Below are 18,182 nucleotides of genomic sequence, written 5' to 3' on the forward strand. Positions count from 1 at the left end.
GCAGTGGCTCTCACCGTGGGGTCTGAGGACCTCCAGGGGTTCTTGAGGGGGTTCCAAGGCAAAATTAGGAATAGTTTAATTTGAATAGTATTTCGTCGACTATTCGTTAGCCCAATGAGACAATGTAAAATAATGATTATTGAGATCATAGGTTTCACGCTAAACTCTCACCAACTACAGTATAGATAGACAGTAGCAGAATTCTGTAATAAATCTCTCATGGAAGGGTCCCTTGCACAAATGCGTTTCAAATGGGGGTAAAAATGGATTCAGTACCCTCTAGTGGTTAAAGATGGAAATTCAGCACCCTCTAGTGGTAAAGATGGAGTGGATTATTTTGTATATATTATATATATATATATATATATATATATATATATATATATATATATAATATATATATATATATATTTCTTTCTTTCACTTTCACCCCAAAATATCTTTAATATTCACATTTTTCAGAAATACCACTGTTCTAAAAGAAACAAAGAAAGAGCAGACCCACAAATATTATTTATGATAACAGTTTATTTTCTGTTTACTTAAGAGCTGGAGACACAGAGACCCCTAACCAAACCAATGCCCTGCCGCATGCCCCAGCGCATGCCCCAGCGCTCCACCAATCGCTCCCTGGAATAAAGACACAGAAATGTTGCAGTCATTCACATGTCACCAGGCTTTCCACCTCAGAGGAAAGCTTGTGTGTGTGTGTGTGTGTGTGTGTGTGTGTGTGTGTGTGTGTGTGTGTGTGTGTGTGTGTGTGTGTGTGTGTGTGTGTGTGTGTGTGTATATAGCTATAAACACAACACCAGATATATAGATAGATAGCTATAAACACAACATGAGATCACAACACTGGTATCTGTATTCGGTATCGGATAACACAGAAATTGAGGTATCGGGATCGGATCGTAAGCGATCGGGACATCCATAATATAATATGGAAGTAATGGAAAAATGACTGCATTATAAGTTAATATAGGTAATTATTTAGACAGCACTTTCTTATCAATGTGCTTGCTTTATTGTTCGTGTATATGCCATCAAATGTAGCTTATGATCATTTTGTAAGCGTTATGACCCCTCTCATTATAATACATTGCATGCCGGTGTCAACATAGAACAGATTTACAAGCTAACAATGCATAACAATGTGAAGGTTATGTGCATTTATTACACGGCTTGGTTGAATGCTTGGTTCTGATTGGTCAATTGCTGAATTCAGCAGTGTGTTATTTCATCCCTTATGGAATACTTTTATTATTTATTAAGTAGCCATGTAATAATAAGTGGGATACCTTACCCATCCCCTCTTCTCAACAGATCCATCTCCTCCCTTTGTCTCAACAGATCCATCTCCTCCGATCGTCTCAACAGATCCATCTCCTCCGATCGTCTCAACTGATTCACCTCCTCCCAGTCCCCTCGTCTCAACAGATTCCCTGGTTTGGTCTTCTGGTCCTTCTGGCTCTGTGGCTATAGTCTAGAAAAGTGAATAATGAAATATCAAGTTAAAATCCAGGAGGGCAACAGTAGATGGTGCTGTTTCTCTCTCCTAACAGTTGTGGGTACATATAATGTAGCGTACAGTGATTCCCAAAGTGTGGTCCGGGGACCCCCAGGGATCCTTGAGGGAGTTCCAGGGGGTACACAGCTTGGAACCAAATGGACCCTTATGGGTCTGTAACTCTGAGAGTGTACAAAATGTGTAAAGAAATGGGTCAATATCAAATTGCGGGAGTTTTGAAGTCCGAGGGATGTAACTTGTATGTACTTTTAGTAAAATTAAAAAAACTAATGCTATTTATGATCATTATGATCATGTCTTTACAAATACTATACTTATTTATACAAATTTTATCATTAATTAATACAAAAATGGCTGGATATCACTAAAATGTCAACTAAGTTACTGTCCGAATGTAATAACAACCATCTTCTAATTAGTTAAACAGCAATAAAATTAGCTTAATCAAAAATTGTTTTGATAATTTTATTTTTATACGGCTAAGATAATCATTTCATATATAATGTTTTTGGAAATATATCAACTATTATATGGAAAATAACACATTTTATCCGTGTCCGAGAAGTCACTGTCAACTAAGTTACCCATTACAAAAACACCTCTCAAGGGGGTGTGTCATTTCTAAATCACATGACCTGCTACACATGATGTCATTAACTACTGATGAACAGACTGGCATGGCTCCAATGTATGTTCTTTCTCCTCTTTCTTCAATATTTAACATGAAGTAGTGTGTGAGTCATGTGTGGAATTATCGCATGTCAACAGTGTTACTACAATATTGTTATAAATAACTTTTAATTTAAACTTTTCTCAAACGTGGATCTAATATTTAGAAGAATCTTTCTGTAAAAATGCCATGTGGTGTTTGGTGATAGGCAGCCATGTTGATTTTAGACCAAAAAACAGCAAATATGTCAACTATGTTACTGTCAACTATGTTACCCTTGTATAGGTAACTTAGTGGACTAAGAGTAACATAGTTGACACTCATGTCATGTTCTTATAGTTTTCAGCAGTTAATTTACTATTCTAACTGTACAGTAAATAAAAACACTGTTTTAAATATTAAATAAATAAATATAATAAAAGACAAACATGTTTTTCGGGAAAATGTCACGATTATCACCTGCAGAGAAGCAGCGTTGGTAATTTGTCCCCGGCGAGATGCCGACCCTGCAAAAAGGGAGGCATACCCAGGATGCAGACATGTCTCTATAGTAGAGTGTGCCCTCAGACCCCCTGGGGGCTATATTCCTCTCTATGGCTCCATAATCCATTTTGAAAGTCTTACCTTTGATATGGGTTTTCCCTTGACCCCATGCCACAAATAACTTATCACCCTTCCTGAAGGGAGCAGTTCTGTCCGCATACAGTTTCAATGCCCTAACCGGGTAGATTCAGTCTCCTGTCCTCCACCGAGGAGAACAAAGGCGGATGGAACGCCACTAGGTCGACTGGAGCACTCACAGAGGGGAAATGATTAGGCACGAAAACCAGGTTCGGCCTAATAGACACCCTGAGTTCCCACTAAATCTCATGCAGCTCGGGCTGACCAAGAGTGCATGCATGTCACTAGCACGCTTTGCAGTTGTCAGGGCAACCAATAGAACGGAAGAAACTTCAGGTCCACCTTCTCCAGCGGCTCAAAGGAATGATGTGATAGGGCATCCAGTACCAGAGTCAGATCCCAGGACGGGACCAGAGATCTGGAAACCGCACAGGCACGCTTGACGCCTCTCTTGAACTGTCGAACCAGCAGGTGTTCTCCCACCATCTTGCTTTATGCCGACGTGGTATGCCGAAATGGCTGCCAAGTTGACCTTAACGGAGGCCTTCCAGGCCTCTATCCAGGATCTCCTGCAGGAAGGTCAGAATGTGCACCACCGAGGCCTGGAACGGGACCACCCGATGAGGTCTAGCCGAGCACCAACGTTCAAACATGTTCCAAGCGATGCTGTACTGTTGTCTATAGTCGCCAGGACCCTGGCGCCTATAATCATCGCGACGACATTCGGGGGCAGGCCCTCTGCGTTCAGGTTTGACCCCTCACGGGCCAGACCCAGAGGCCCAGGTCCTGTGGATGTGGGTGGAAGATCTTGCGCCCTGCCTGCGTGAGCAGGTCCCTCCATAGGAGGCGCCACCAAGGCTGGTCGTAAAGGAGGGGAAATATTTCTTGCCTCCAGGCTGGAGTCCTCACACTGGCCAGAACGGGAGGAATCAGGTCCAATAGTGAATGCGTAGAGCAGACCCTTGGGCCAGTGCCTGTTCCATGGCATCCAGGCCTAGGGTTGGTGATCCTGCCAGGGAGATAAGGAGTCAAGACTTCTTGTTTTTCTCTGAGGCTAACAGGTCCACCTCGGGTGCCCCGAACCTGTCCCATATCTGGGCTGCCACCTCTGCAAAGGACCAGTTGTGGTAACGGAATGCACACCAGTCCCTGGTGTGCATTGCCCAGTATTCAGGAGTCCCGGACGTGACAGGCCATGAGTGACAAGAGGTGCTTGTCGCACCACGTCAACAGCCTGTGTGCCAAACATGTGCCAGCTTAGAGACTTCAGTCCCCCTTTCCTGTTGATGTAGCACATGGTCGTAGTGTTCTCGATTCTTACCAGAACATGGCAAACTTGTATGAATGGTTTGATATGCTTAGGGAAAGAAAAAAATTCAGGAGTTGATGTGGGCAAGCCTCAGGGCTCCATCCTACACACCCCTGGTCATCCTGTCACCGTGGGTGGGCCCCCACCCTGTCAGGCTGGTGACTTTCCTGGCTAGGGCCAATCCCAGGGGGACGCCCTCCATGAGGAATCATCTGTCTACAAGTGTGTAGTCTGCAGTCACTGTCACTCGATGTGAAAGAATAGAATGAAAGTCATCTATTGTCAGCTAAGAGTGTTTTTTTAGTGGTGCAACCACTCCTATAGACAGCTATAGTGTGTCTCTGGCTGTGTCCGTCCCTGGCTGGCTGGCTAGCTGTCTGTGTCCGTCTGAGCACGAAAACTTCCGGGGACCCCCCCACGGAGTTGCACCACTCACTTCACACAGCGTTTTCTTTTTGCAGGTTAGGAGCACATTTTACAATGTCTGTAAAATCTGTGTTAATAAACTGGCAAGTGTTCCATGTTAACTATCTGTATTTGTTTGTCAATATATCAAATGGTCTTAATTCAATACACTAAGAGGTGGAATGTGCAGTTTGCTAACATACAATAATAATCATGAATTCATTTTATTCATGATTAGGTTATTTGATAAATAAATCATTATACTTTTTCATGTCCAGTCAACTCTGTTACTTTAGTCAACTATGTTACCATGCTGTCAACTAAGTTACCATTAGGTTTTTAAACAAAACATATATATAGTTGTTCCATAAACTCCAAGTAAATAACTTAGCAACTTAGTAGCAGTGAAATATGTAGCTCAGTATAATTTTTTCAATAAAATTATCATGAATTTCAGGAGTTTTAGGAGAAAACATCTGGACCGGTAACAGCATTCTGTGAAATTAGGAGGTTTCATGCTAAAAAAACACATTTCCTTTAATAATTGGAGATTATAATTGAAAATGAAGGTAAGCGGACGCATATTCTTCCAAGAACAATGATTTGTTTAAAAATCTGACATTTATCCATATACAGACAATTACAGTTTTTGTCCGTAACATAGTTGACCAAAAATGAGTTACCATCTCTGTTTTTTGATTAAATATCTAAAATCAGAACATGCCTGAGCTTGGCAATTACTGAAAACATAATCTCTAAGGAATACTCTGTAAGATAAAATAATAATATATTAGAAAATAATAACTTTTTTTCCAGAAAATTTTAAACTGAAAAAGTCCCGCAATTTGATATTGATTTGTGTACACTCTCAGAGTTAAATTAACATTGATTTTACAATATAAATTGGGTGTCAGAGAGATAGCTAAATGCCATTAAATGGGTAAAGAAGCCAAACTAAACTAAGCGTTACACTTTGACTTGCTCCACATGTATCTGTATACATAAGATACAACCATAAAGAAGAACCTTTTAGTCCTCTCAGGTTGGACAACATTGGATTATTTTATTACTAATTAATAAATAATAGTAGTAGTTCTCTCAGCACAACATTGGATTATTTTGTTTCTCAACTGATTCTGATAAGTATTAGCTCTACTAGCCAGGATAAAATATTCTCACTGCTAATACTCTAAATGTTGCCTTAATCCAAGACTGCCCTATTGATAACCTATTATAAGGCATAACTTTCATTCATATTCGGCCATAGCCACCCAAATGTGCTGACCTCATCACATTTATGGACGTTTTTAGCCCAAGGAGTGTTTTTTTGTGCAAAACTAATGCTTGGAATGGATGAATCATGAAAACCCCCTAGTGGTGTCATAATGTCATAATGACATTTAGAAAATATTTCCTTATAATAGGTTATTAATAGGGCCATCTTGGATTAAGGTATTAGCAGTGAGCAGATTAGCGTAATGTTTTATCCTGGTTAGTAGACCTAATGTCCTGTCAGAATCATTTTGTCCAACCTCTGCCATTTAATTACCTGACAATTTGACCTTGAACAAGAGCAGCACTTACCTTGCAGAGCACAGTGGTCAGAGCCAGACATAGAAGCAGAAGGGTGATAGACCTGGTCTTCTCCATGGTGGACAATTAGCTGGACGAGTCCTCCGAGTGTTGATGATGTGTCAGGGATGATGTCCTCCTCAGTGACTGAAGTCAAGGTTCTGGAAGAGCTTCTGGAAACACAGCTCCTCGTGATCTCTCTTATACAGGGTTTCATCAGACAAGGCACACGCTATCGCACATTTGCATGCACGTGAAGAGAGCTGGGGGAGAGTTTTATCGCAAACAAAGATGTCCAGCTTTGCCTATATGAACACGTTTACTGGCTACTATATACAACTCTATTTGCTCCCTCTCCTGTTTTTCATGGAAATTCAACAGAAACACCTTTGGTCTTTTTCTGGTCTTCAGTCCCTTTGTCTGACTGCACACTTTCATTACATGCAGTCCTGTGTCTCTATTAACTCATAGAATGCTGAAAGCGTTTTTAAACGTTTTATTATAGCCAAGCGCAAGAAGCGCATAACGTTTTTATACGTTTTATGGTCCAAAAAACGTTTTTTTATTGATTACTATAGTTCAACTATATTTGCGCCCGGACAGCAAAAAAAGCAGCACCGATCGGATCTACAACCCTCCGATGGCGTCATCCGACCGAAAGTTATAAAAAGGGCAGGATGCCGCGCTCCCCTTGTGGGAGTAGGTAGTATTTGTGGAGACACGTTGACATCGGTTTGGTTTTGAGCAGTGCAGTTTGAGTGAGTTTTTTGAGCAATCGTCCATTTAGTTTAGTACATTTAGATCACATAGTCGTCCATTTAGTATATATTATTAGATTAGTTTATTATTATATAGGTATAGTTTAGTCTTTAGTCCGTCCGTTTAGTCTTTAGTTGTCCGTTTAGTAGTCCGTCCGTTTAGAGTAGTATACGTCCTTTAGCATACGTCCATAGTATAGGCCACGTTAGTTAGTTTTTTCCAGTTAGGTTTTGTTTTTAGTTAGTAGTAATAGTAGGATTTAGGGATCAGTGTTCAGTGTTCAGTGTTTTGTTCGTTTTGTCAGTCTAGTGAAGTGTAGTAGTGTTAGTTTAGTGAACTGTTTGTCTGTGTCTCCCGTTTACCCTTTCCCCGCGTCTAGTCGTTGTCCGTCGCCATTTTGCGACATGCCACGCAGGCGCCCCCCATGTCCCGGTCCCGGTCAGCCCTCGATCGCCGAGTGGCTTATGGCCAACAAGGTGGAGGACGAGACCGACTCGGAACCAGAGGCCTCTGGTTTCGAGCAGGACACCCAGGCTGGCCCTAGCCTGCAGCAGCCTTTGGAGGCAGATGTGCCGGCGGCGGCGGTCCCCCTTCCACCACCACGTCGGTCGTCCCGCGTTGCAGCGGCTGCTGCGGTAGCTCCTCCGCCGTCTCCCGTCACTCTCTCCCCGGGAGAAAGTGATCAGGAGGACGAGGAGGATGTTGTCGATTTTGAGGACGACTGGAGCCCCACCAGGGAAGACCTGGACGAGTACGACCAGGAAGGCGGTAAGAAAGAACCTCCATTTTACAATTTTACTGTGGACCTATGCCACGTTAGTTTTTATTTTTTATCAATTGTTGTATGCCACGTTAGTTTACTGCTAAGCTAAATACTGAATCGCTAAATACTGAATCGCGTTTTGTTACTGTACTTTCTAATCTACTGTGAGTGAATCCCTGAGACCCTGTTGCATCTGAATCAAATAATTATAAGACGAAAATATCTAATGTATTGTTAGCGTGCGTCTGTCTGTGTGTCTGTCCCGCTGTTACTGTATAGAAATAAATTATTTGCATTATGTAACATCTGCACGACATATAAAAAAATGCATCCCATTCATCCATCCCATCCCATCCCACCAGCGGCAGTCTGATTCTAAACTATTGTTAGCTTGAATATAATGTCACGCATGCTAGCATCCCATCATTGTGATGTAGGGATGACTGGATGCTAGCATGCTAATAGTACATGCGCATGCTAGCATCCCATCCCATGATGGAGGGATGACTGCCGAGTCATCCCTCCATCATGGGATGGGATGCTAGCATGCGCACGCTAACAATACATTAGATATTTTCGTCTTATAATTATTTGATTCAGATGCAACAGGGTCTCAGGGATTCACTCACAGTAGATTAGAAAGTACAGTAACAAAACGCGATTCAGTATTTAGCTAACAATAGTTTAGAATGTGATCATAGTTTACTACACACTACATCCAGTACAATGTAAATTCATTTTCACAATGCAAACGCATGTACTATTGTAGTGACATAGTCATCCCTCCATCTCAGACTGCCGCTGGTGGGATGGGATGGGATGGGATGCATGGATGATTTTTTTTATATTGTCGTGCAGATGTTACATAATCCAAATCATTTATTTCTATACAGTAACAGCGGGACAGACACACAGACAGACAGACATGATCTGCAGGGTCTCAGCTGCGAACGCAGCTCGTACACATGTCTATCTGTCTGTCTGTGTGTCTGTCCCGCTGTTACTGTATATGTGGACCTGGCCCCTTTTGTGCCCATATATGGAGCCGAGTGATTCACAAATCACTCGGCTCCATATATGGGCACAAAGGGGACACACACAGACAGACAGACAGACAGACATGATCTGCTAGGTCTCATAGTAAGTGAATACATTGTAATATTGATTATGTTTTCAGGCATGTCAGACCACGAGTCAGACTCAGACAAGTGGCTTTCAGACTCAGACGAGGAGATGGGTGAGTCTGCCCAGGCACCCCATGGAGGTATGAGAACAAAATGTTCTACATTTTCATTCAAACACTTCGATTATAGCACTATATATGTACTATATGATATGCATGCGTGTTCCTGCTCATTCTGTCCGTACCTTATTGACTTAGTGTTATATTGGCCTCAGCTGCCTGACATTTTTCCTGACAGTTTTCTGTTTTCATGTCATGGTTATCAATATGGTTATGCAGAAAGGTTGTCACTGAGTCAGGTCAGGCAGCTGAGGCCATATAATAACACTAAGTCGATAAGATACAATAGATTTCATGTACACATTTTGATAATATTACTGTGATATAATTTCAGCCCTGTCTGATGATGACCACCACCAGCCTTCCAGAAGTGCTGCTGCCGTTCCACACGGATGGGGTGAGTTTAGAATGTGATCATAGTTTACTACACACTACATCCAGTACAATGTAAATTCAATTTCACAATGCAAACACATGTACTATTGTAGTGACATTATATTCAGGCTAACAATATCTGCATTTGATACCTGTGCTTATTGTAAGTCTCTTCAATAGAATTGATATGATGTACATATTTTGATATTTTACTGTGATTTTTATTTCAGCCATATCTGATTCTGATGACCCATTATCACAGCCATTGTCCAGGGCTGCTGCTGCCGTTTCACACGGACAGGGTGAGTTTAGCATGTGATACCAGTTTACTACGCACCACATTCAATTACAATGTCAATTAAATTTCACAATGCAAACACATGTACTCTTGTACTGACATTCTATGCAGGCTAACATGCTAACAATATCTGCATTTTATATCTGTGCTTATTGTAACTAAGTCACTTAGATAAAATTGATTTGATGTACATATTTTGATATGGGATTTCATTTCAGCAGATGACATTGACCGGCCATCACCCTTTGATGATGCTGCTGCTGGTTTGGGTGAGTTTTGCATGTGACCCTAGTTTACTATGCACCACATTTGATTATAAATGTAAATTTACTATGACAGTACTTTTACTTTATGACAGTACAGTAAATGAAGGCTAACTACATGTGCTTGGACCTAAATGCCTGAATTGATCTACATTTCAGACACGCTGTTTCTGGATGATGGTGAACGGCCATCAACCAGTTCTGCAGAGCCTGTTGCCAGCGAGCTCGGTGAGACTTATTTTGAGAATCAGATTTATTGTCACATCACAGGTTTACAGAGTAAAAAAAGTGTGAGCATAGCAGCAAATGTATACAGTACTACACAAATAAAAATGTATTTTATGGTAATTTTGTACATGTATATGTGTTTATAATGTAGCTGGTGACCGTCCAGCTGAGGCAGCCTCTGAGTGGTCTGATGTTGGCTGGAAACCCCACCACATCCCCTTCACCGCCGACCCGGGTGCCCACTATGATCCACTGACAGCAGACAGTGCCCCGTGGGAGTTCTTCCAGCTCTTCCTGACAGATGAGTTGCTGGCGGACATCGTGGTCCAAACCAACCTCTATGCGAAGTTGGTTTATGATAAGGTAAAATTATGTAATTTAGATGGCATATTATGTAGACATGGCATTCTATAGTGTATACTTACGGTACTAGAAAACCGAGCACCACTTTTTTTGAGTGGTGCAAGTATGTTACTTATTTATACCAGTAAGGGGCGCCAGAAACGGAGAGAGGGGTAGTGCTGTGTTTTTTTTAGCAACACTTTTTTTTTTTCTTTGAGTGGTGCAGTGATTCAACCACTCCTATAGGCAGCTATGTGTGTCCCTGGGTTTGTCTGTGCCACATGGTAACTCTGTCATTTCTCAACCATTTTGGACACGGGGCGGCTCGCCGGAACCGGGCCGGCCGCCTGGCCGCATTCCGGCACCACTCACTTCACGATGGTGTGATGTTTTTTTTTTTTTTTTTTTTGAAATTTGATATTTTTTTTTTATTTTATTTTTTTATATATATACACCTTTCCTTTTTTTTTTTTTTTTTTTTTTTTTTTCTTTCCCCTTCCTTTTATCTATATACTAAATGTAAATTTTAAATTGTAGGTCCCTGTCGAGCAGGTCCACTCGAGAATGTGGCGGTGGAGAGAGGTCACCTTAACGGAGCTCAAGAACTTTCTGGCGCTCTACTTTCTGACCGGCATCATAAAGTTGCCCCGCCTGGAGTTGTACTGGAGCACCGACGAGGTTCTTTCAACCCCCTTTTTCAACCGGACCATGGCCCGTGACCGGTTCCAGTTGCTGCTAAGAGTGATTCATTTTTCAGACAATGCGGCAGGGGACCCGGCGGACAGGCTGCACAAGGTGAGGCCAGTGTTGGACTACTTGTTGGCCAAATTCAAGGACATGTTCACACCAGCACAGAACATCTCTATAGATGAGGGAATGATGCTCTGGAGAGGGAGGTTGGCCTTCAGGGTTTACAACCCCCTTAAGCCGATCAAGTATGGCCTGAAGTCGTACATGCTTTGTGACAGCAAGACAGGTTACTGCTATAGCCTTAAACCCTATGTAGGGCAAAAGTCGCCCTTGATTCCGACAGTTGAACACCTGATGGCTGACTTGGCACATCAGGGTTACATATTGTATATGGACAATTATTATAACAGTGTAAAAATGTGCAATAATCTTAGACGGTTGGGAACGCATGTCTGTGGGACTCTAAGGAAAAACCGGGGAGAACCTCCTGCCATTAGAGATGTTACCCTCAGCCAGCTGGCACCTGGAGAACGGATAATGCGCCATAAAGATAATGTAATGATAATTGCATGGCGGGACAAAAACATTGTCAGGGTTCTGTCAACTGTACATGACAACAAGATGGTCACGGTCCTGGAGAGGGAAAAGGGGAGGGCGGTCCGACGAGAGCTCATAAAGCCTCAATCCATTGCAGCGTACAACCAGTACATGAACGGGGTCGATAAATTAGACCAGATGATCTCATATTACCCGTTTACACGCAGAACATTCAAGTGGACTAAAAAGTTTATCATGTATTTGTTCAGCATTGCTATGTATAATGCTTTCTGTCTCTTCAAAATCGCCACAAGGGGCACCCCCAAAAGAAAGACTCTGTTATCGTTCCTGGTCAGCATCATCAAGGAATGGGGCAACTTGCGGGAGGTTCAGGTGGGTGCAGAGGGGGAGGTGGGTGCAGAGGGGGGGGAGCAGATGGGAGAGCCGCTGGGTGCAGTGGGGGGGGAGGAAGCCCCTGGAGAGCCGCTGGGTGCAGTGGGGGGGGGAGGAAGCCCCTGGAGAGCCGCTGGGTGCAGTGGGGGGGGGGGGGAGCCCCAAGAGCCCAAAGGTCAGCGAGGGTGGGTGCAGTGGGGGGATCCTCTAGGCCACCACGCAGAGACCCTGACAGCAGGCTGTCAGGGCTGCTTAGAAACCATGAGCTGATTAGAATCCCCAAAGCCCCAGGCAGCCGCAAAAAGACACCCCAAAGGCGGTGTCGGGTTTGCAGCGTTCCGGGTCAGCGGCATGAGACGAGCTTCATGTGCAAAGCCTGTGGGGTGCCCCTGCATAGTGGTACTTGTTACCACAAGTACCACACCAGTAGGTTGTACAAGGTTTAATTTTGTTGTGTTTTTTTATGTTTATTTTGACTGAACTTTATATTGTTGTGTTTTTTATGTTTATTTTGACTGAACTTTATATTGTGTATTTTGTGTATTTGTGTATTTTTGTGTATTTTTGTGTATTTGTGTATTTTGTACGATTATTGCAGTAACTGAAGCAGTAATTGAAGTTTACAGACAACTGTAAAAAGGTTTACATGACTTTCTGCCTCAATCCGTACATAGTGAAAAGAATATGGGACAAGACAGAGTTTCACCGCTCACTTCACAGGGGTGTGATTTTTATTATTACAGTAGAAGTTCACAGACCAAACTGTAAATGGGTTTACATGACTCAGTCCGTATATCCGTGTAGCGAGCTGTAGTGAATACGTAGAGAACAGAGTTGCACCGCTCACTTCACAGGGGTGTGATTTTTATTATTACAGTAGAAAATAAACGTACCAAACATACCAAACTGCAAATAAAAGGTTTACATGACTTTCTGCCTCAGTCCGTATATAGTGAACAGAGTTGCACCGCTCACTTCACATGGGTGTGATTTTTATTATTACAGTAGAAGTTCACAGACCAAACTAAATGGGTTTACATGACTTTCTGCCTCAGTCCGTATATAGTGAACAGAGTTGCACCGCTCACTTCACAGGGGTGTGATTTTTATTATTACAGTAGAAGTTTACAGACAACTGTAAAAAGGTTTACATGACTTTCTGCCTCAATCCGTACATAGTGCAAAGAATATGGGACAAGACAGAGTTTCACCGCTCACTTCACAGGGGTGTGATTTTTATTATTACAGTAGAAGTTCACAGACCAAACTGTAAATGGGTTTACATGACTTTCTGCCTCAGTCCGTATATAGTGAACAGAGTTGCACCGCTCACTTCACAGGGGTGTGATTTTTATTATTACAGTAGAAGTTTACAGACAACTGTAAAAAGGTTTACATGACTTTCTGCCTCAATCCGTACATAGTGCAAAGAATATGGGACAAGACAGAGTTTCACCGCTCACTTCACAGGGGTGTGATTTTTATTATTACAGTAGAAGTTCACAGACCAAACTGTAAATGGGTTTACATGACTTTCTGCCTCAGTCCGTATATGGTGAACAGAGTTGCACCGCTCACTTCACAGGGGTGTGATTTTTATTATTACAGTAGAAGTTTACAGACAACTGTAAAAAGGTTTACATGACTTTCTGCCTCAATCCGTACATAGTGCAAAGAATATGGGACAAGACAGAGTTTCACCGCTCACTTCACAGGGGTGTGATTTTTATTATTACAGTAGAAGTTCACAGACCAAACTGTAAATGGGTTTACATGACTCAGTCCGTATATCCGTGTAGCGAGCTGTAGTGAATACGTAGAGAACAGAGTTGCACCGCTCACTTCACAGGGGTGTGATTTTTATTATTACAGTAGAAGTTCACAGACCAAACTGTAAATGGGTTTACATGACTCAGTCCGTATATCCGTGTAGCGAGCTGTAGTGAATACGTAGAGAACAGAGTTGCACCGCTCACTTCACAGGGGTGTGATTTTTATTATTACAGTAGAAGTTTACAGACAACTGTAAAAAGGTTTACATGACTTTCTGCCTCAATCCGTACATAGTGCAAAGAATATGGGACAAGACAGAGTTTCACCGCTCACTTCACAGGGGTGTGATTTTTATTATTACAGTAGAAGTTCACAGACCAAACTGTAAATGGGTTTACATGACTCAGTCCGTATATCCGTGTAGCGAGCTGTAGTGAATACGTAGAGAACAGAGTTGCACCGCTCACTTCACAGGGGTGTGATTTTTATTATTACAGTAGAAGTTCACAGACCAAACTGTAAATGGGTTTACATGACTCAGTCCGTATATCCGTGTAGCGAGCTGTAGTGAATACGTAGAGAACAGAGTTGCACCGCTCACTTCACAGGGGTGTGATTTTTATTATTACAGTAGAAGTTCACAGACCAAAATGTAAATGGGTTTACATGACTCAGTCCGTATATCCGTGTAGCGAGCTGTAGTGAATACGTAGAGAACAGAGTTGCACCGCTCACTTCACAGGGGTGTGATTTTTATTATTACAGTAGAAGTTCACAGACCAAACTGTAAATGGGTTTACATGACTCATACTATATAGTATGTATATGTTGCTATAGGCCTTATTTTGTGAATATTGAGCAGTTCAGGTCCATGTCTTCTATGAAGTTATCTCTGGTGGGCACAAGCTGAATTCAATGACCAATTACTGTCAAAACTGTATATGTGTACAATGTGTACTGTTTTCCTCCTAAAAGTAGACATTCAGGGCTTTCATTCGGTATATGGTTTGTATAGGATATTATTTGTGCTCAATTTTATATCGGTCTTTTGAACAAAAAAAACTGAACTGAAATGTCTGTCAACTTCAGGCCTCTATATCTCTGTTGTTTTTTTTCACGAGCAGCGTGCAGGCAAAAGCAGGTGTTAGAAAAAGGTCAATATCTCCAGAATGGAAGATGGTAGAATCATAATTTTTTTTTTTTTAATTAGTGGACAAGTTGGGCTTTCTTTTGATTTATGCGGTGTGATTCTCGCTATAAGAGGCCCCTCGCTGTGGGCCCCCCAAAAAGCTCAAAAAGCCCATGTTAAGCCTTCAGCACCAGTAAGCCAGGGTCCGCTAGAACCTGTAGCAGTCAATGTGTTAAGAACCCCTTTTGGTGTTTTAAGCATTATGTTATACTTTAGCTATTGGAAAATAGCAGATCTACAAGAGCTATTTTTGAAAAATATGTAAAAATGTAGTACAAATCTTTGAATATATATTCTTTCAGAGCGAACGTTTTCAACTCAAATGTTTGCTTCTGGGGGGGGGGGGGGGGGTCCCTGGGGTCCCTGGAACTACATATTTTCAGATGGGGGTCCGCAGCCAATACATATAATCCTGGGGGTCCTTGACATGAAAATGTTTGAGAACGACTGACAGAAACATGAGGTTTTTCAGAAAACTAGAAGCCATTTTTTTTAGAATCGTCCTCAGGTCTAAATGGGTATTAAACCATATGTTTTACACTGTATTAGTCTGTAATGTTATTTGGTAGGCTACATTTATTTTGTATTTACATCTTTGAGGGGCCCTAGCCCCTCCTATATACAGCTTTAATGTTTGTTTTTCAACGATGTTTGTTTCAGGAAACGCCTCATAGACGATAAAGAGAAATGTAATGTTTGTGTTGAATACAACAGACTAAAACAAACATTAGCACCCGTTGTGAAAAATGATAAGAGCGCCCCTCACTTCACACAGGTGTGATTTTTACTTTATATCTCACTCTACTGTGTTGTTTGTATTGTAATGGTGGTTTGTATTGTATTGTATTTTAATTGCAATTGTATTGTAATGGTTGTGCTCTCAGAGAAAAAAGCCATCATTGTCTGTTCTGCATGTGCTTGACTAATAAAACTCCATTTGACTCGAGCTGAGCGCCGACCGGGTGTCTGGTGCAGAAACACGTATCAAAGAGGAGCTCATTGCTTATCTGTCCAGTGAAATGGAGAGGAACCGTTGGCCGTCATTTCCATGTCAAATTAAGTAGATCGTGTCACAAATGAAGTCAACTGAGGTAGATTGTATTGTTCTCAGTTCGAGACAGGGAAGGCTGGGATTAAATAAAATGTGCTGGCATGTAATCTCACCTACTGTAAGTTAGGCCTACTGTATATGTTCATCTAATTGAACCCATTCGATTCTGAGACCGATTCTATAGGGACCCCCAAAATAATATGTATTTGTCGGTGGGCGGAAGACCGCGTTCAAAGCTTCTGGAAACCAAACATCAATCAAAGTGTTCTCAATTATACAGTATATTGCATTTCATCAGACAAGGTTGGTGTTGATATTGCAAATGTAGCCACATTGTTGACTTTTGGCCAGACCATCTCAGCGCTGTTGGAGAGTTTTATCTAAAACAAACAGTCCAATACAGTGTATAGGCCAATACTGCTGTACAGTAGGCCTACAGTATCTGAACACTTTGACTGTCTTCACTGCTTCACCCAAACACTGGCTCGGGACTCATTTGTGGGTCGCAGGTCCATTTTTATGGGTCGGCAAATAAAAATATGCTTCATTGTTTTTTTTGTGTTTTTTTTTTATCCCCCCAAAAATATATATATTTCATAATTTCATAAATAAATCTCCCCCAAAAATAAGTTGTGAAAATAGATGATCAACAGGTTCACAACACGTCGCATTGCGGCTCGTTGGGAGCTTGTAGATCTGATATTTTCACTATAGTATCTGATCACTGAGACACACATAAATGAGTCCATTGATCACTTCATGGAACCAGAACTTTGTTCAGAGTTCTGCTCATTGTCTGATTTCACAGTCATGCACAGTTGCACACCAGTGTTGTTTTCGTCGACTAAAACTAAGTTTGTCGACTACCTTTTTCCACTAACGAAAACTAAATGGAAACTACATGAAAACTAAGCTATGATGACTAAAACTATTAAAGACTAAATATACTGACGATTTCGTCAACAAATAAAAACTAGACTAAAATGTTAGGAAGGGACTAGTGGACAAGAGATCTATAAGTCATTTTACACTTGGTTGCATGCTGAAAATAGCAGATCTATAAGCTCACAATGCGTCGCAGCGCGACACCTTGTGAGCTTGTAGATCGTCTATTTTCAGCAACTATAAAAACAGTCGACTAAAATGTGACTAAAACTAAATGAAAACTATTGAAGAGACTATGACTAAAACTAAAATCAAAATGTGCTGCCAAAATCAACACTGCTATTATTATGGATCTACAGACATTGTAGATTTACAAGACCTCAACTGGAGAACAACAAGACAAGCAACACCTCGTATTTGCAGTATTGAGATCATTGTGATACATTGACTTGGTTTGAAATGCAAATGATGGGTCACCTGATAAGAAGTTAGCTCCTCTTTGATAATTAATTAATTAATGCCTTTATTGCAGACTCAGGGTCCATAGAGAAACATACAAAACACAATACAATATACATCCAATAAAAAACAGTCCAAATGTAGCCTACATATTAGACAGGCATTTGTGACAAGTTATAAATAAAGGCTTTTAAGCCAATGTCTTCTAAGGCTGTCAAAAGTGCAACTTTTGACACAAAAGTGTCAAAAGTGCAACTTTTGACAGGGTTATTAATACTGACGATGATGCTATTCACAGACTCCACAAACTTGCACTGCACCATCTAGGCTTTTTGAGTAAAATGTCTCGTTACACTGTTTTGATCTTTTTGAATGCATTCATTTCATTCTGTGTTGTCTTCACCAGGCCGAAGGCATGGGGAGAGAGTATGTTTTGCACTCCGTCCGTCTGTGTGTGTGTGTGCGTGCGTGCGCGTGTATGTTTTAGTTCCAGACACTGCATGTAGGCCTACATATTTCATTTTCTCTGGATATTATGTTCTACACTACATGATCATTGCAAAAAAAAAATTATAATGTGTTCGGCAATTGAAGCAATCAAGAAATGCATTATAATGTATTATGAAAATTGTAATCTCTCAAGACAAAAAACGAAAAAGAAAACTATAATGCATTTTTTCTTTTTTAATCGTAATTTTTATCCCACGGTTTTGGCAAACCATTTTTTCACCCAGTGTCAATTAACTAATGTAATCCTGGGCGCTACACGTCCTCTGCCAACCTGGGGGGGGGGGGGCAGCGGACTGACCTCATGCTTCCTTCTATGCAT

The 18,182-nt window shown here is 41.4% G+C and overlaps 1 protein-coding gene across 1 annotated transcript; it reads right to left on the reverse strand.

Annotated features, from left to right (window-relative positions):
• Positions 1-548: 548 nt before the first annotated feature.
• Positions 549-6,258, reverse strand: LOC308336232 (uncharacterized protein). Its single transcript, XM_080793537.1, has 3 exons — positions 6,118-6,258; positions 1,304-1,483; positions 549-630 (listed from the first exon to the last, which is right to left on the reverse strand). The coding sequence occupies exons 1-3, from the start codon at positions 6,181-6,183 to the stop codon at positions 568-570; spliced, it is 309 nt and encodes a 102-aa protein (XP_080649663.1). The 5' UTR covers positions 6,184-6,258; the 3' UTR covers positions 549-567.
• Between the last annotated feature and the right edge of the window lie 11,924 nt (positions 6,259-18,182).

The sequence above is a fragment of the Protomyctophum bolini genome (genome assembly GCF_963924005.1).
Source record: "Protomyctophum bolini genome assembly, chromosome: 21".
NCBI classification, from domain to species: domain Eukaryota; kingdom Metazoa; phylum Chordata; class Actinopteri; order Myctophiformes; family Myctophidae; genus Protomyctophum; species Protomyctophum bolini.

Coding starts and splice junctions, on each gene's coding strand:
- LOC308336232 (XM_080793537.1), bottom strand. CDS start 6,183: ATGGAGAAGACCAGGTCTATCACCCTTCTGCTTCTATGTCTGGCTCTG. Junction 1,484..6,117: donor TGACCACTGTGCTCTGCAAG/GTAAGTGCTGCT, acceptor TCACTTTTCTAG/ACTATAGCCACAGAGCCAGA. Junction 631..1,303: donor CTGTTGAGAAGAGGGGATGG/GTAAGGTATCCC, acceptor TCTTTATTCCAG/GGAGCGATTGGTGGAGCGCT.